At 39.1% G+C, this 19,833-nt stretch overlaps 1 protein-coding gene across 5 annotated transcripts in view; it reads right to left on the bottom strand.

Moving 5' to 3' along the window:
* LARGE1 (LARGE xylosyl- and glucuronyltransferase 1) overlaps nt 1-19,833 on the bottom strand; it is a 278,352-nt gene that overhangs the window by 141,202 nt on the left and 117,317 nt on the right. For all 5 annotated transcript variants that reach the window (XM_064420387.1, XM_064420390.1, XM_064420389.1 and 2 more), the window contains one exon: nt 3,552-3,853. In XM_064420387.1, coding sequence (XP_064276457.1) covers nt 3,552-3,853 — 302 coding nt within the window. The remainder of the gene's footprint in view (nt 1-3,551; nt 3,854-19,833) is intronic.

Below are 19,833 nucleotides of genomic sequence, written 5' to 3'. Positions count from 1 at the left end.
TGCAGGTGGCTGGAAGATTGTATCCCCCATCCCACCAGAACTGGCCACTGTGACCCACACATCCTCCAGACTCAATGACTGCAGCTAACACCAAGGACTAAAGCCACATGACCAAAGAATGCTCCAACTTCCACTACAGTGTCAGCCTGCCTGTTTGGCTCAATGTCCCACCAAACTTCTCACACAAGGCTCTGCACTGGCCCCTTTACTGCTGGCATTCGTGATAGTTTTAGATAATACTAGTCACACTCTAGCCTGGATATTCTGAAGTTGCTGCAGGACCAAACTGAGCATTCAAAGTGTCCATCCTCCTTCAATGCTCTTTTCAAAGTAAGTGATGGATGTGTTCACCACTTGCTGCAGGAGTTTGGACTCAGGCCATTCACTGGAGATGCTTTTGGATAATGTAACTCACTGCACGCCTGACGATACAGAGTCAATGAATTCTTCCTCTGTTTACACACAGAGATATGAAGAGGTAATCAAAACACTGTGGAAGTTCATCACAACATTCTCCCTACAGGCTGAGGATCAGGGACACCAACTGAACTATTTTTAATTGTAAATAGTTTAGGAAGCACTCAGGTGTAGGTGCTTCAAGGCACTTAAGGAAGCTAAGCTTCTTTAGGAAATGGAGTTTAAGTCATACCAAGGCGCATGCTAACGTAGCTCAAAACTCTTACCTCAGCCACTACACACCAGGAAAAACCTGTTTCTAAATGCAGTATTTCATGTTCTGGGATAATGTTAATGGGAAGAAAATATCCGAAACCACACAAAGAGCTGGGCCCCAGATCCATACTGATGAGGAGTACACCGTGCCTAGGTGAGCATAGATAACAACTTTTCCTCCTTGGGTTACGTTTTGGAATTATGAAATAATGAGTTTTAAAACCCTGTTAGTCGTTATAGTTAAAAATAATCTTTGGTAAGACATTTCATACCTCAGTAATTTTCCAGTAGGCTTTCCATTGTAGATATTTAATCCTTCATAAATAATTGTTGAATGTGATTAAGACATATTACAAGTATGTTACAAAATACTTGTGTTTGTTTCAAGGTTTGGGGTTTTTTTTCCCCAGTGGCAGATAACATCTGCTTTACACGTGTTACACTGCTGATGTTGGTGAGGATCTGTTCTTGATGGCTGTGGAGCACTACACACTTAACCCTACTGAACAACACTGTTGAGAACAGGAACAATACAAATATGCCTCTAAAAATGCTTCAAATGTTAAGTATTTTGCTAAGCCACTAAATGCTATACTGCTAATTATCAATTTCCTAATATATAATCTCTTTCGAAAATATTTATAAATACACAATTCAAGTAAATGCTTAGTTTAGGGAGGCACGGTCTGGAAGGATACTGGGTTAACACTGTAAGAAAAAGGCATACAATTTTGTTAACTTTCACTGGCATTACGCTCTCCTTCTGAAGCCTGTTGTTAGTGCTGACATCTGTGTAAGGACTATGCTTACTTATATTTCCAAGGCTGGTGTTCAAATGGTCTGCTACTGGGAAGACATGATAGGCATCTGCTCACTCAAGGGAGAAGCCCCTTGTCTGGGTGTCTGATTTTTTTCTTGCAGTATAATGCTGGTCAATTTTAAAGCATCAGAAGAGCTCTCCTGTGATGCAAGAGTAGGAAGCTGTGGCTGGAATGTAACAAACCCACAGCTACTTGATATAGATCATAATTAATATCACATAGATGATGCTTTATCAGAGATTTAATGTTCATTCATTGTAACTGCATTGTCAAATGTTTTAATCACCATCAAAGACCATCCCAAATTAGACTGTGAAATGTTATCATCAGTAAATCTTTAAGAACAGACTCAATGAAATGAACAACCCATTCCTGGCACTCTTAGTCTCCACCAGAGCAAAAGTCTCTTAAGAACCCTTGTTTCTCACTACCCAATTTGTCAACTCTTGCTGTGATATATTCCAGGGTCAGATGCAAAAAAACCTTTGTTTACACATCTAAAACACAGAAAAGAACCAGAGAATGAAAGGCATCAGGATGCCCCTCACACAAACACGGGATGAGAATCTACACTAACAGGACAAATGACGAGAACCTTGGCAAATCTGGTAATAGGGAAGTTTCATTTTAACTTCTATTGCTGTAGCTGAGTTACTAAGTGAATTCCTTAAGAGAAGAGTAAGAAGTTATTCTGAGATCAAAACAGCGTGCAGTGAAATAGGGGGATGGCAAATAATCTGAGATTTCATATTTTATACCAGTATTGCCTCCAGCAGTGCTAAACCCCACTGAGCAAGCAAACTCATTGGCAAAACACATCATAAACTGTAAGGCCACTTAAACTATCCCTACTCTAAGCTATTTTTGTGTCCTAGATTGGTTGGTATATTGAACAACCAAGAACTGAGATTCAGCTCATCACTCCTTAATATAAAAAAAAGGGAAACGTGAGGTTTGCTGATTGATGGCCTGATTAAAAGAAATGCCAAAAATCTCACACTGAGGAAAATCAGTCCCTCATTATCTGGAGGAGGGAAAATGAAAAACAAAAACCTTATTTTCCCTTTCCTTACAATAACATTTCTTCCTTTTTTCTATATTGATGGACAAAGATATCTAACTGGAAAGCAGGAGTTCATTTTCAAACTGTATTTGACATTTTCTCATTGAATAGAATTGATATGAAGAGATAGTTAGGATTTCTTTTTCCTCTCGCACTAATTTTCTTTCAACTTTTATCTTCCAAGTGGCAGCAAGCAAGATAAAAGGTGATATGGTATTACCCTCTTTGTAGAAATAAATGGAGGAAGTTATTTTTGATAACTTTATCAGCTGGGATTGGCACAAGGCCTTTAAGCGAGACTGTTTTGGATCTATCCATATTTGGACCTGTCATCATTCAGACATCTCACAACTAAGTATCTGGATGACATCCACAGAAGTACTGATATAAAATGGGGAAAACCAAACCAACCACACCAAAACTGTCTCAGAAGCAGCTCGCCTGTTCCCTGCAGCCAAGCACACTGCTAGTGCACGGCTCGCACAAAGCTCCTGCTCCCACAGCAACATCCAGATACACTCCTCAAAGTGAGTCAAAAGCACAGGCTGGCTCCATGAGCCATGATTTAATTAATCATGAACCCTGAACTGTTTCAATATAGGCACAGAAACAAAGAAATAAGGCTTTTCTAAGCACTCTGGAGTCATTATTATTTAAAATACACGGGGTCAGTTCGCCACAGGTCTTTATCTGCAGAGCTGTAGTGAAATCAGCTTGAAGCAAGGCTTTGATTTTTATATCAGGTTTGGGGACACAAGAATGAAAAAGACAAAAAGCTGTGATGAAATAATAACTCAGGAGATATTCCAATGACAAATGGTTAAAGGTTTTTTTAAAAAGAATAAAAAATTATCTGAAGACTTGCATGCAGCAGACCTTTAAGAGGCTGGTTTTGGAGGAAAAGGTTTCAGGGGAAAGAAATGGGGATCTGCAATGTCCTCAAAGGACCATATCTACCAAGCTTTGTTTCTGGCACTTTCCTTTGGTGTATTTACCTCACACTTCTCCACCACGGGCTGCTGGCCGCACTCGGAGCTGTTGCCTGCCACGATGCCGGCCCGCAGGCTCTCGCTGTCGCCCGTGCCCTCTTCCATGGAGTAGGTTTTGGAGTGGTTGCCGCGGTGGTGCGCGGGGCCGCGACCCTGGGCCAGGCTGAGCTGCTTGCGCAGCACGCGGTTCTCCTCCTCCACCTCCCGCACGCGCACCTCCAGGCTCTCGCGCTCCCGCTGGCTCGACGCCGTGTACCGGGGGCTGTGGGGCTGCGACTCCAGCGGGGACAGCGACACCGGCTTCCCATCTGCACCACAAGGAAACAGAGCACTTCTGTCAGAACACACCAGCTGCATCTTCCTTTAATGTTGGTGTTGTGAGGCAGAGATGCGCTTCAAATACAGACATGTTTTATGCAGACTTGGCACTCCCTAGCCATGCTTAAGTGCACGGTAAACTTGGACAAACGCTGAATCTACGAGCTACAGGTCCTACTAATTTTCAAACCACACCAAAAAATAAGCATGTGTTTCTTTGTTCTCATAGGGCTGCCTGCCAGTCTCTAGTCTGGGAAGACAGTCAAGAACATTAGGATTTAATTCAAGACAATATACAGTTAAATATATTTTAGAAATGTACTCAAGATGAAATAATTTTCCTATTCCCACTTCCTCCACAGTCAAATGACAGCATTTTGGCAACCATTTTGTACCAAACAGTAGCCCCAGCTGATTCACATGTGTGGAACAGATGGGTTTTACTCAGCAACATACTATTATGTGCTTGCTGAAAAATAAGAGGTTCAGGACAGAAATGTTCAATACACATGTGGACCAAATTCTGGAAAGTATTTTGGCTTAAAAAGACTCAGTGGAATTTTGAAAAAAAAAGTAAAAAGGTTCAATTCAACACCTTCAACTAAAGGGTCTCTCAAAAATGTTCAATGAAAATCAAATTGAAGCAAAGCGAAAGACAGTGAGAGTTATCCACAGTGTCATAACTAGCAAGAAATTCCTTTGCAGTGATGATATGTATCTTATATAAAGTATTTCTCTGATATGACTTCCTACTTGCATGTATTAAATCACAGAATTATAGAACTGTAAGGTTGAAAAAAAACCTCTGAAGTCATTGAGTCCAACTGTTAATTCAGCACCAACATGTTCACCATTAACCACATCCATATTCATATCCATGTTTTTTGAACACTTCCAGGGATTGTAATTTTTCCATTTGCCTGAACAGCCTATTCCAATGCCTTATCATCTTTGCCATTAGGTCATTTCTTCATAATATTCAACAAATCCTTGGCACAACTTGAAGTCATTTAATCTCATCTTATCACTTGTCTATAAGAAGAGGACAACCCTCACCTGGCTACACTCTCCTTTAAGGCAGTTTTAGAGAGTGACAAGGTCTCCCCTGTATCTCCATTTCTCCAGGGTAAATCTCTCCAGCTCCCTCAGTTTCTCCTCCTGGGACTTGTGCTCCAGATCCTTCCTGAGCTACACAGCCCTTCTCTGGATATGCCCCAGCACCTCAGTATCAGAACTGAACGCAGGATTCAAGGTGTGACCTCATCAGTGCCAACTACAGGGAGATGTTTGCTATTTAATCATTTTTCCAGCACAGAGAGTCCCATTGGTTTTATCAAGCAAGTAACAGCCTGAGTGGTTTATAAAATGGAAACCATGCAGTTATTGCTTAGAAGTTCTTCCTAACAAGTACATTTTTCACCTACCAACTCAAAACTATCTCCCTACTATAAAGACCTGTTGATTACATGTTCTTTTTCATTGTTTCACATTTACATGAATGATGAGCAGTCCTCTAAACTGACTTCATGAAAAAAAACTGGTATGGAAATCAAATCCTCAAATAAATTCAAATTTACATTGTTGAGATATACAGGTACACACACTTCCTGTTATGGATATCATAATCTTGATTTTTATCATCATTTGAATAGAATATGCTGCATTTCTTGCAGGCTATCTTCTACAAAAAAAAAAAAAAAGTAATTTATTAATTTACCATTAGCAAAGGATATGGATAAATCTGAGACTGAAAAATGTCTCAAGACAAATTCTGGAGTTTGGCCACTGACATCTTGAAACTTGAATGCTCCAGCAAACAGTTATTAAAAATTTAATGAGATATTTGATAAGCCTGAAAATAATGGGTGCAGCAACAGAGAAATGTCAACATAAAGGACAGAGCCACACTACAATTAGACATGCAATAGAATACTGAGTTATCTTTCTCCACCAAACTTGGAGGGCCTGGAACTGAAGTTGTGTTATTCCAGCTGCTGATACTCAAGCTAAGAAAACTAAGATTCATTTGGTTGTGATTCTATTGCATCCCATTACTGGAGAGCAAGAGTGTATTGTGTAGACACCCTCAAATAAAAAGAAAAACAGCACCTCTGCTCACCCACAGACAACCAACCTGTTGGTTGATACAGATACACAATTACATTGTAAATCCAGCCAAGGACTTCACTGGCTGTCTTAACTCCTCACTTGGTGAATATCCAGCTGACACAGATGTTAACTCATCGCTTTCTGTCTTTGCCACTGAATTCTGCTAGCTTCAAATAATTACCAGAAAATGTAGATAGATAGAGAAGTGAATCTCAAAACAACATTCATAAAAATTTCAAAATATGGAAAAAAAAAATTGAACAAATCTTTGCCTATTCTATGGACATAAATCAATAGATCATAAATGCTGCTTTTCCAAAATTAAAACTTTAAAAGCTTTTCTTATCTTTTAGAAAAGGATACTATTTTGAACATCTGAACAATTGTAGATATACTCATCAGAAAATTTCAACTTTTGTTCTACAAAGTTCTACTTTTCTTCAACTTTGTTTCTACACAGTATTTAGAAGAAACAGCATAGTCTGAGAAAGGGACTGAAAGAAAATATCACCTCACTGCCTCAGACTGAAGTTGCAGCAGCTAATGAGGCCAAGCCCAGTGTTTATGCAGCCTTACCTTTAAATGCCAGTAACTCCACTACTGTACTCTCATAGCAAATATTTCTGCTGGTATGTAAAAGGAGCAAGGAAATCCTCTCAGGAATTAAACAACTAGCTAGGCTCTTCATCTGAAATGTACAACTAGTTGAAATGCACTGATTTACTACAGAGATTATCTATGTTTTATTACAAGTTGCTAAGACCAAGACATTTTCTGGAATGATCTCTTCAGAGTTCATACAGCTGGACAAGTCATGTTTTGTTACTAATGCTGCTCACTATTCTCAGGTGTATCATGTACTTCCTATATTTTCACATCCTAGCTCTCTGCTGCAAATGATAATGTGACAGTTCCAGGACCCATGTGAAATAAAATTATAAAACCAAAAGTGAACACAGTTTGATCTTAATACTCAGACATAAAGTAATATTTTCAACAAATTCAGAGATTGCATAACTCATATTTTTTGCATATCTGAGGCTGGCGAGTCTTGTGGCAAGATACTATTTGATTTAGTTCTGTGTGTTTCATCTCACCTCTGAAGAAGGAGTAAGTGGATTAATGTTTGATTGTGTGTGTTGCTTGGTAGAAGAGTTAAACTGATTGCACTGCACTTGAATTTTACAGTTTATAGTAATTGGCAGAATGCTCTGAGCTGGTGTCTAGGCAGTTTTTATCTAATCTAAATCAAAATAAAGTAACGTAACACATAACGAGGTCTGTGTGACTTTGGGACTGAAGATGTCCCAGGGAGCACTACAGGGAACATTACTGTGCTCTGAAGCAAGTAGGGCACTTTTGGATGGTGTAATAAATAATAATAAAGCTATTATTTTTTATTCTTCATTTGGCATTATTGCTCTATTTTTGAACTTTGGCAGTTTCAGATTTAATTTCTTTTTCTTTGTCAAGCCTTTTCCTTCAGACTTGTGCTAATGCAACTGTACCTACAAAGACCTGTAAAATTCCACTGTCCACAAAACAAAACCCAAACACAAAGCTGAATAATTTCATGGTTTACAGCAGTCAATGACTTATCATCACACTCGGTCCAACAATTCAGAAAAATTGACAATATGTAAGTCATTAATTCTGTGGCTTATTGAATGTTTCTGCATATACAAAATCACTTGAATTTAAGGATTTTATTAATACTTACTCAAGCAGAATGCTTAGGACACTGGACAAAATAAAGCAATCAGAAAGCAATACAGCATAATTCATTGGAAAGGAGAAGGACTGAACCAGTGGCATTTTCCTTCTTACATACAGAACTTAAAGGATAGGCATTGAAGCCGAGTTCCTTGTTTTGTAGTTACCAGACCTGGGAGAGGTGATAGTCCTGAAAAGGACCCAGTGGCATTGGGAAGTTGCTGAAGAAAGAGCCACAGAGAAAAAAGAACATTTATCCAAGGGTTAACTGGGTAAGGGAGAAAGAAGCAGAGTGCAGGAAAAGTAAAGTTTTCTCAGATTCAGAGAAGAAAAGTGCAGAAGCAGGCATCCTAAGTTTTCCAGACAGCCTTGATCTGAACTAAAACACTTACAATTGTGTTAGGAAGTGAAGCCCATAAAATTATGGAGCATGTGTTGGGAGGGTTTTAAAAAACTTTTAACATTTTGTTTACTGGAAAACACAAACTACTTGTGTTTCAGCATCTTGACAAGGTCTAGAGGTTTCTATATGTTTCAGCCATTGCTCATCCCCTGCCTAATAGCCTGCAATGCCTTTAAAATGAACTAACTAATAGTAGTGAACTCTAGGCTGCTTCTTAGGTAAGAGGAAGTTATGCTGCCCAGAGAGTGTGTTTCAGTCTGACTACAGATACAAGATATGCCTCCACTTCACATTTGTCAACATTTCAAAATTCATATTATCTCTGCCCACTCCGAAGACTAGGAGCAGAAGAATTTTAACCAAAAATCAGTATTTTGCAGAAAGAAATGGTATAGCAGGCATATCTCTCCTGACAAGGCCTCAAAATAATTTCAAGTTCATTGCACAATTATTTTTTCCCATATCAAGACCATTATGGAGAACTCCATGGACCCTAAGGGAAAAGAAAAGTAAGACTGCGGTCAGGACTACAGAGACATAAAAGCCTGGTGTAAGCATAAAAACTATCCCTTCTATTCTGGAGTTCTAGCTCAGCTTTAATCAGCCGACATCTTAGTACTCCATGCACTTCTGCTCAGCTGCTCTGGTAGGTCCTGGCTATCCGGGCACCTATGAACGAAGTTCTTTCTACTGACATTTTGGTACTTCAGATATGTGCCTCCATGAGTAGGTGCTAAGGCATCCCAAAGTGCCTATTCTCACACTTACCAATTTTTTTCTCCAACAACTCATTGTGAAACACTGCAGTGGGATCTCAGCTGGAAGTAGAAAACCTTGCCTGAACAACCATTTTAACAGTGAAACATAGTCCAAGCAATTTAGTTTAGGTCTGTAAGTACAGAACTTCATCCTAACATGATATGAGACAATTAAAAGCTTTCCATGTGTCAGAGGCAGAAACTTGTAACACTGAAAGTTGTCACAGTAAGTGCACTGAAGGCTGATGTTCACTTGACAGAGACAGCACAAGAAGTAACAACCAAGCCTTTTCACACAGTCCAAACAAGTTTCCTCAGCTCCAACAGAAGAACTCCCCATCACTATTAAGTCCTTCTCAGGATTTGGTATGGACAACACATGTGTTAAGTTACATGTTATTTAGTTAGGAGAGGCTGTTTGCACTGGAGATGCCAATCAACCATCAGGCTTGGACTTAGTCAATACTAATTGCACTTAAGAACTCCAGCACATCCTTAAAGTACTAAATTTGTGTTCAATTCCACTGCTGTTATGAGTACTTAAGAACACATTAACATGGTTTATTGAACCCAATCCTGACCTATTCAATTCCACTGAAGGTCAGCCTTACTTAAAGAATCACATTATTGCCTGCTGTTCATATACAGGGAAATTACTTTATTGGTGTCCTTTCCTTGAACAAAACAGCCCTCTACAACCAGTGGATTCAGAAATTAAACAAATTACATACAAAAAAACCTTCACCCACAAAACACCAGACTTGCCAAGTTCATTGACTTTGCTTGGCCAGTTTTGGCAGCAGAGGGGCTCCAGGGGTGGCTTCTGTGCGAAGCTCCTGGAAGCTTTCCCCATGTCCTAGAGCGCCAAAGCCAAACGGCTCCAACATGGACCTGCTGCTGGCCAAGGCTGAGCCCATCACAATGGTTTCCTATGGGGTGACCACAAAGAAGGGGTAAGAAGTCACTACAGAGAAGCAGTTGTAGCCAGAGAGGAGAGGAGTGAGAATACAGGATAGGAACAACTTTGCAGGTACCAAAGTCAGTGCAGAAGGAAGGTGCTCTAGGTACCAGAGCTAAGATTTCCCTGCAGCTGTGGGAGGACCGTGGTGAGGCAGATGTGCCACTGCAGTCCATGGAGGTCCATGTGGAGGACTGTATGCCAGAGCAAGTGGATGCCCAAGGGAGGCTGTAACCCTGTGGGGAAGTCCACCCTGGAGCACGCTTGCTGGTGGGATTTGTGACTTGTGCCAGGGTGTTACCCTGGAGCACTGTGTTCCTGAAGGACTGAACCCCATGGGAAGGACACATGCTGCAGCAATTTACGAACAACTGCAGCCAATAGGAAGGATTCTCTTGGAAGAACTTCGTGGAAGTCTATCTTCAATGGGAGGGACTCCACACTGAAGTAGGGGAAGAGTGTGAGGAGCAAGGAGATCACATGTGATGAACTGACCATAACCCCCATTCCCTGTTTTCCTGCACCATTACAAGGTAAAAGGGAGAGAAAATCAGGAGTAAATTTAATTTGGGAAGAAGGTGGAAAATAAAGTGGTTTCTTTTAGAGTGAGTTTTATTTCTCATTACCCTACTCTCATTTGATTGGTAATAAATAAAATTAATTTTCCTGAGTTGAGTCTGTTTTGCCTGTGACAGTAATTGGCGACTAACCTCTTTCTGTTCTTGTCTTGACCCATGAGCTCTTCATTATATTTTCTCTCCCTGTGAAGCTGAAGAGGGAAATGATAGAGCAGCTTTGGTGGGTACTTGGTGTCCAGTCAGGGTCAAGCATCCACTGAAGTCAAACACTTAAAAGTTTGGAAATGTGAGAATGATGGTCTCCCATTCAATCTTTGCTGTCATTCCCTTGTGTCTGCTGACAGGATCACTAACTGCAGGATCACCACTTTATTTCCAAAGAATATCAGCATCACTGTGTGCATAGGATGGATGGTGATCGCAGCTATTTAGCAGGTTGTTTCAGCTCATCATTCTATTTGTGACCACACATACATATCCTGTTATGAAAAAAATACTTATTTATTCCCTCACTGACCTATGATGTTCATTAATATCCATCTTAACACAGCACAGGGATCAGTGACATCTTTTTAAAAGTTTTTTTAAGGAAAGGTGGTGCTATCAGTCCCTCTTTTACAGTCAAGCAAGAAGTTATGGAGTCCCTAGCACTCACAGAAAATACCATTTTCTGATGCACAGCTGACATGGGTCTGATACAGTTTTTCAACAAATAATCACCTCTTCTGCACTCCAATTTTTCAGAGGACATATGCAACAGGTATAAGCTTAACATTTCTGTAATGCAGGAGTCTTCAAGTTGGAAATCCAGGAAATGTGGGGAAATGTACTTAGCAGCCACTTGCAATATCATTGTTTTATGAACACCATATAATGAACTCAGCGGTAGAGACAGAAACAATTCCTCAGGGCAAATTTGACTTCATAAATTACAAAATTGTCCCCTACATTGTTCATGACACGATTTCCAGTGTCTTAAATTAACTAAATGGAGTAGTTCAAGAACCACTTCCTCTGCATTGCTGTGTTTGCTCTGCATGCAAAATGTGGAAGGGGTTGTGTTTCAGAAAGGGTTTGCGGTTGTACCATCAATGATGGCATCGTGCTGCAGAACATAAAACACAGTTTATGTGCTGGCTGAGCAAATGCAGCTCTGATAGGGATTCTCTAATAGGGATGGTAAAGAGTAAAAGATACCAGGTAAAGGAAAAGCATGAAGCAACAGAATGCAGGAAGAAATAGGGAAAGAAAATCTAAACATAAACATCCTTCTTGGAAACAGATGTAACTTTTTAAAAATAGTTTATTTTTTTCAAAAGAAATATTGGCTCATTAGCTAGTTATGAATGTTGGCTTATTAGCATATTCAAAACAAGGGCCCATAAGTCTTAAAATATTTGCTCATTTCCTTGTCTAGAATAAAGCAACTTTTTTTTGTTCATTCTTCTCATTCTTTCTTTCCCTATTTTGCATTGCCTTGGCAATATATATGCCTCTTCAAGAAAAGGACTAAAAATAACATTTCCCTCCTTCCCACTGGCAGCAGAGATGTAAGAAAATAATATATTATCAGAGTGAGCACAGAGGGAAAATAAGATTTTATCAGGGACTTGGCTTGACAAAGATAACATGTTATCAAGAGGGGAACTTGGCAAAGATAACACATTATCAATATCAGGAGTAAAGCCTGGGGAAAATAATGTCTTAATACCTATTAGATTCTAAATAAGCCATCTGTGCTCTTGACAAATTGTTATTTTCTCCAAGTCCCATTCCTGTAAAGAAGTTGATTTTTTTGGCAAACTACTTCTTTAGCAGTTGGGAAGCGGGGGAGAAAGAGCAGAAAAGGAAGCTCCATCTCCCCAAAGGTAGAGGGGTATTCTCTTTCTGCTCAAAAGCTTTGCAGGCAGGTCAAGACTGCCAATGTGACAGCCAGAAAGACTCACATGTGCGGACCCTGAAGGCATATTGCAGGGAAATCCCCTACAAGACTCAGCAAGTGCACTGCAGAGCACCCTGTGACAGGAGGAGAGGGTCAATGCCCCTTCTGTCCTCTGACCACTCCACCAGGCCCTGAGGTGTTGCCTCTAAGGTTTTTGGCAAACACACTTCTCCACAAAAGCAACGACTAAGCTATCCCTCAGCAGAGACTTTTTGCCATAAACAACCTCATCACAATTAGCAGTATACACGCGGGGTACAAATAAATGAGCTCTTTTAGCTCACTTACAGACATAAATCCTCATTCAGTTAGAGGTTACCATTCCCACGGCTTAAGCTGACCCACAGGGTCACACAGAGCTTCTCACCTCCTGCAGTGCAACACATCCAACTCAGCTTAAGCTGGTCTGAGCCAGCCCAATTGCCTCTGCCCTGAAGCATTCCCCTCTACCACCCCCTACAACACCACTGCCTGGTGGATGCCTGTGCCCTGAAGGTGAAACTTCTGCAACTCAATTATAAATTTTTAGAGTTTCAATCTGGATGAATTTAAATAAATTGTGGCACCTCCTGGAAAATGAGAAATCCAATTCATAGTAGGATGGACTACTAAATGCCTTAAATGGCAGAATGTGGGTGAATGCCACTGGTTATTCATAGGAATGGGCAAGCAGGGAATAATTAGAAGGGAAGCTGTGGAGGGCCTGTAGGAGTGTGATGTGAATAATAAAGCACACTTAGGAAAAGGAATATGAATGATATCTGCAGGGTAAGTATTTGTAGCCAGCTGAATTTCCCTGGTGTACAGCAGGAGTGGGAGGGAAAACAATGGGATTTGTTAATCTGAAAATTTCCTATGGAGAAGCAGAATCTCTTTTTTCATTAACCATTTGGATATCTTACACCCAGGTATTCTCTGTTCAGGTGTGAGCTTTGTGTTAAGGTGACTACTGGCCCTGCTATAGCAGAATCTATAATCAGCAGCAGGCAGCCATTACAGCTCTCTGAGGTAAAGCATGTGCCCAAATGTGTCACTGCAGCTGTACACAGTACTGTGACTATCATTCATGGCATGGGATGTAAAAGACTGGAGCTATTCTATGTTGGCTCCTGCTCAGTAATAAATTGTGGGAGAGATAGGAAAGGGAAAAGCCTAAAATACATCATTTTACAGTGTTTTTTAAGAGGACAGAAAGTACAAGAAATAAGTACATATAAGCTTAGAAAATATATATATCTATGTTTCTACAATTGCCACAGTAACCATAAGCTAGATACAAGCATGCTCAATGCAAGCCTAGTAGTAGTTAATTCCAATTCTGTTGCTGGTGATTAGCCTCAGCTGCTCATCAATAGAGGCTCCAGCTGATAATTATTAAGTTAAACTTCTGAGCAGTATTTGCATATGTAAAGCACGCTTTCCCTGCTGAAGCAACAATGGATGCTATAATGCATTTCCTGATTGTACAGCTCTTGGATTTGGGGAACCTGGGCAAGAGAGTCTGCTTTGCATATCCTTCCTCACCCTCATCAGGCCAACCATTCAGAAGAAAGGCACTTGCACACTGGCATCTACAAGCTGCAGTGGAAAACATTTCTAACCCTGCACAAGAGGGAAAAATTCATTTCAACCAGAATAATAATAATACAAAAGACAGTTTTGCACATTCCTCTAAACATTTACCTTAACTTCCTTACAACCTAAAAGACATGCAACAACTGGTCTGTGACAAGATAGCCTGGTCACCTTAGAAGACACACAGTAACTCTAGATTGGATCCATTAGCTCCCAGTGACCTCCAGATGTGGTGAAAAATTCAGCATCATTATGTGATTCTCTGTTAAGCTTTTTCTCATACTACTTCCTGCAGGTCAAAATTTAATTTCCTGAATGTAATAATTAGTCACCAGTAATAGCCATGCCCCCCCAATTAACTGCAGTGTCAAGAACACAGATAAACACACACCATGCCTAGATTACATTTCTCTTTAGTTCTCCACATTTTCATTATTCCATGACTGACAACACATGCCCAGATCTCCTTAATACCCAAGGAGTTCAGAGGCACAGTCCCTTTAGGGATAAGGAAACATGAAAAGGATTTGGGAAGACTTTTGTGGAATCTATAACAAAACTACCTGTGCCTCCATATAGCTACCCTATCACTTTGGTTTGAGTCTATTCTAGGCTTACTATTAACAGATCTGAATGATTTTATCAGACAATAATGAATAGTAAAGCAAAATAGCTATTTATTTGATGATAAAAGTAGAAAGTAAAAGTAAACCAAAAGTTTGGGTTTAGGTAAATATGGGAGATGTGTTGAAAAAGGGAAGTCTAAGGCAATGCAGGTGGTCAGCCTGTAGGAAAGCCACTCTCATTTAAGTAATAGTTTAAAACTTAGTTAATAATAAAATTTGTGTGCCTTGCTGGAAGTCACCTGGTAGCAGTGTTACACACTATCTCAAAAACAGACTTTCAGCACATAAACAGAAATGCTGCAGTATTAGTTCAGCCTGGTTGGTGATGCTCAAACCTGCTCAAAAGCTTGTTATATCCCTTAATCTCCCTTGGCACAGAGATGCCATCAGAGAACCATGTACTGGTATTTTGATTGAGGCTGCTGAAAAAGGAGACTGTCTGAACACTGACTGAGCATCAAGGATTGTTCAAGGATAAACAAGTAAGTAAAAAAATCCAAATTCTGCACTACAGCATTTCTTCCATAGTAGTATCAAGACCTCTAAAACCTTGAAATCTTACAGAGCGAAAGCCAACAACAACAGATATGAGCACACATACATAAAGTCAAGTAGCAAAGAAGAAATCTTCAGATCAGCGATCACTCTTCTTTATAAATGTATCTAAAGATTAGACAAGCAAATATTAGTGTTATTCCTCTGATGATGTAACACTGCAAAAGTTATTAATATCTTTCAGCATTGAGTCTTCTTTTCTCCCCACACATTCTCAGCACTTCATTTGTTGCGACTGTCATTTTAGCCACTTCAGTCCCAAAGAAAAGTGAAGGGAAAATGCAAATAACTGCATATTCAGGGCACATGAAGGCTGATCAGTGTTATGACATTTATCTTCACTTATGACAAGAGATAAAACAACTCAGGAGTTAGTTTCCTGTCCTCCTCATGAAGAAAAATATCATACCAGATCATCATGTACTATATACAGCAAAATTGGGAACACACTTTGCAGAGGAAAGAAACGTGTCAGCAGTGATACAGATGGTAGGTTACATGTCATGGCTATGACATCAGAAATGAAACACACATCATTTTAAAATAGTAGATGTAAAAATCAGCCATGGCAGAAGAAATAGCCCTACAACAACAGTACATAAATTACACTACTTGCAAAAGTTCAAGTTGCATTAAATAGCAATGAGTTGTTCATGCAAGCCAACAGTGGTTTCAGAATTAGCTTCAGTGTGGCCAAATATCTACCCAAGGGCTACAACAAATTTCTGGTGATCAAACTCTATTGACATGTAATATGGAACCTCTTTTTTACACTAACTTACTCAACATTTACTTTTTAAAAAGTATTTAGCTTTAATATATTGGAAATGCTCCTTCTACAAATGATTTTTTATCAGATGTATCTGATTGCTGTATCAGCTAGACAGAGACTTAATTTCTATCAGTGACCTAAGTTTCCCATAATACCTGAGGAAAATACTCTTTTTTATTATATCATTATTTTGTTACAAAAGTTAAGACAGCGTATCAGAAACATAATCCTGTTTCAAGTAAGCAAAATATGTGCATGCATACAGCACGGTGGCGTTACTCATTTTTATCTTGCACCACAAATACACCCAGTGCTGTACTGTTTTAGGTTAGAATGTGGGCTATGTCCCCTGTGCCCCATCACAAACCTGCTGAGCTTCCTGTGAAGCAAGCAAAGGAGATTTTTCATTTTCAAGCAGCCAAAAGTTTATTAAGATTAAAACCAGCAAACTGGGAGCAAGACTTAGCTATTCTGCTTACTAAGGGTTTGTCTTGTAACAGATGAGGGGGATCTTTGAGACTAATTCACATTTCTGCTGTGGTGCACAGAAACATCTTAATGCACACTTAGGATCCTAAACTAGATTTCTAAAGAATGTACTTACTCTTGTGTATGGCAACACTGAGGTTAAGCCCTACTGACATGCTTATTTACTATTATAAAATAAAGTTGCTTTACTCAATTAGAGCAGTAGTGCTCAATAGTAACAGGATTTGCATGTTTTTAAGCAAACATTTCCTCCTTTTTTTTCCCCACTTAAACAGATCGATCTCTAGTTTCCCATGTTTTAGTTACCTCCAGGTGTTCCCCTCAAAAGTAGAACATGCCGTATGAGACCTCTTTAGTAAGTACAGACAATGTAGGATTTTTAAGGATGCTTTTAAAAGACTGGATGCAGGGCCAATGGCCATTACCTTTCTACACTGATATATACTACAAACTAATTGATGTCTATGACAAGTTTCTGTGTTGGAGTAATGGGAAGATGAAGGCAGAGGTATTTACAAAAACTACTGTATTGTGTTGTGTCTAGAGGTCAATTACAGTCCTACAATTGGTCTTTATTCTGTTGACAGATTTTCACTAAATGTATCTCTCCAACTTCCTTTGTTAGTGTAATTATAGGTTTATTCACTTCTACCATTTGAAATATCTTTTATCTTAACATCTTTGTGGAATAGACAGAGACTTGACCAAAATTGTTGCTTATTGAAAAAACCCAAATTAACACACCTTATGCCTAAAGAACAATCAGACACGGAAAAAACCAAGAGATCACCTACATAATAAAAATGATGCAACTGTAAAAGTCCTTTCATGGTCAAACAAAAGAAGAAACAACATGACTGGAAAAAAAGAAGAGAGAAAACAATGTCTTCCTTTCTCACCTGGTCCCATCTTGTTTCAGGAAAAGCGAAGGATCTTAATATTTTTAATTATATATTCCACATAAATTTGAGCTATCTAGACATGGCAATCAGCTGTTAAGAAGTGACAGAGGATAAAGTTGAGGACTGAACGCTAAAAACATTACTTCCATTACCTTTATTTTCTCTCCAAGAACAGGCTGCTGCAATACATACTTATGGAAAATAAGGAATCATGGACTTCTCCCTTTTAAATTATGACCATCTACCCAGGAAAAACTGAGGCAGGCAAGAGACTAAGAACACTTTATAGTCCTATTACTACCAAGTTTACTTTCTAAATTATGCCTTCTTTTGGTCTTAACTATCATTAAAACAGTACAGATATTGAATTACACCAGTCCTGACTTTATGCTTTCCTCCAAAGAAGATCCTGTATGTCCTATATATCCTGTCCCTTATGGTAAAATTCCAGTAGACAAGACATTTGAACGTGATTTCTCGTGTTCTGAGAGACACCCTTTCCTCTCTTGAGAAACTGTAACTTCAGCAGGTACATATTTAAAATTCACACTAGCACCTTATACAGAAATTATTTGGTTTCTTATTTGATGAGCACAAATATTTATTGTGAATTCCATCAGACAATACTTTCTTTTCTTGAATAATCTGACTGCATCCAGTCAACAGGGAAAGTTGTATTAAAACTGTTTTTAAGGTCTTGCAATATTTTAAATTTATTGGAAAGTCAAATTTTGGAGCTACATGAGAAAATATCAGTGCTATTTGCTCGTTTCTTTTGCATTAAGATCTCGCTTTCATCTCTGCAGCAGAAGCTGAAAAAACATCACCTATCACGACAAAAAAAAATCAGAAGAAAAAGCTTTTAAAAACTTATCATTTTAGATACAGTAAATTATGCCCTTTGAACTAGCAATGCAAAATTTTTCTTAGGATTGTTCAAACACCTTATGCTTTACCATGACAGCAGATACATCAGGAGGCTGGGTAAATGGAAAGGCCAGCACCTGTGACAACTGTGGGGCATCCATCAATCCAGCCTAAAGAGAATTAAGAGAATCCTCAGAGTTGCCAGGCATTTGAAGTGTCTAAATACCCTTTAGTAATCTTCAGTAGAACTTCAAAGACTACAGAATTATACCTGATAAAATAATACACAAAATTAACAAGTATTTATCAACAATTTGAATTACTGAAGGTTTGTTTATTTTTGTTGGAACTATCCTTGAGAGGGCTCTGCAGGCAAAGTTTTGTACTGAAAAATGGTATTTTCACTGATCTCTCTCCAGTACACATTGTAGAGTTCTTTCCTTCTCCAAACTGAGCATTCAAAAGATGTCCAGATTGCAGGAGAGAATGCTCAACTAAAGGTAAAATGCCATCATTTCTACTCTGTCCCACTGTAGCGCTTAAAAAGCTGAAGTTTAACCCTGCCAAGCATATAAACCTCCAAATCTGTTAGACACCAATTACCATGTATTTAATTTCACAGCTGTGCCTTTTCCCTTTTTGATTCACCACCTTTCTCTGCTTCTCTTGTTCAAGCCTTTTGCATCTGGTTCATAATCAGGTCCTGATGATCCTTAATGCCTTGATTTTAGAGCCCAGCATTCTCCTCATTTTGGGAGAGAACTGGGAGAGAATTCTCCCAATTTTGAAATTTCTGCAAATTTTCTCTCCATCCTCTGTGTGGCTGTGCAGACTGTAATCCCTCATAATAGGCTGATGATGATCCTGCTCTGTGGATTAAGCAGTATAAAATGCCTATGCAATGAATTCATACCTTCCAAACCGAGCAGCCCAGGTATATCTAATCTAACCAACTGGCTTTTATCAGCTGCACACAAGAGATGTGAAAATAAGCTTAATTTCAAGCCTCAGTCACATAGCCACAATCATGTTATTATTTTTTGTATTTAACAGAATTAGCACTTGTGAGGAATTCTAAGGTACACTCTGTAGTTATACATCTCTAGATTTGGTATGGCTCAAGATTCTTTGAAACCTGTGAAATTACAATATTTTCATGCCTGGTTTTGATTATTTCTCTTAAAATGAGAAAGGGAAGAAATATTGCTGAACTTCAAGTGCAATTTTGCTGCTTTCTTCTTGTGAAATCTGTATTCCCATGCCAGATGGTGTCTGAGTTATCAAAGTTATTACCCTAAACTCAATTAGGGAAGAATGAAAGTAATTAAGTAGGGGATGAAGTGACAGAAATATTCAAGATATAAAGCATCTAATATGGGTGAGGACTCTCTAAATTAGACAGAAATTCATCTAGAAATGCAACCTAAAACAGCACAGCTTGAGCCTTCACTTTCAAATATTCTAAGACATTGTGCAAAATTCAGTACTTGCTCAAGTGGGCACAATTCCCAGTGACACAGTGGCTGTAGAAGGTGGGAGTAATTTTTTTTCTTTTGGAGAGCCTATTAGTAGCAGTCACCAAAAACTCTCTGAAACAGTTACAGCTCAAAATGCTCCTCTATCTGTTGTGGAATGGTTTTTCAGGCTGTTTTGTCAACTCAGGAATGCTTGTTTCCTCTCTTAATCCTGCCTGGTTTGTACTCACCACAGCAAAAAACCAATT

This window comes from Passer domesticus, chromosome 5 (assembly GCF_036417665.1).
Source record: "Passer domesticus isolate bPasDom1 chromosome 5, bPasDom1.hap1, whole genome shotgun sequence".
Classification (NCBI taxonomy): Eukaryota; Metazoa; Chordata; class Aves; order Passeriformes; family Passeridae; genus Passer; species Passer domesticus.
The sequence above is the reverse complement of the archived record's forward strand: the minus strand, read 5'-3'. Positions and strand labels throughout refer to the sequence as shown.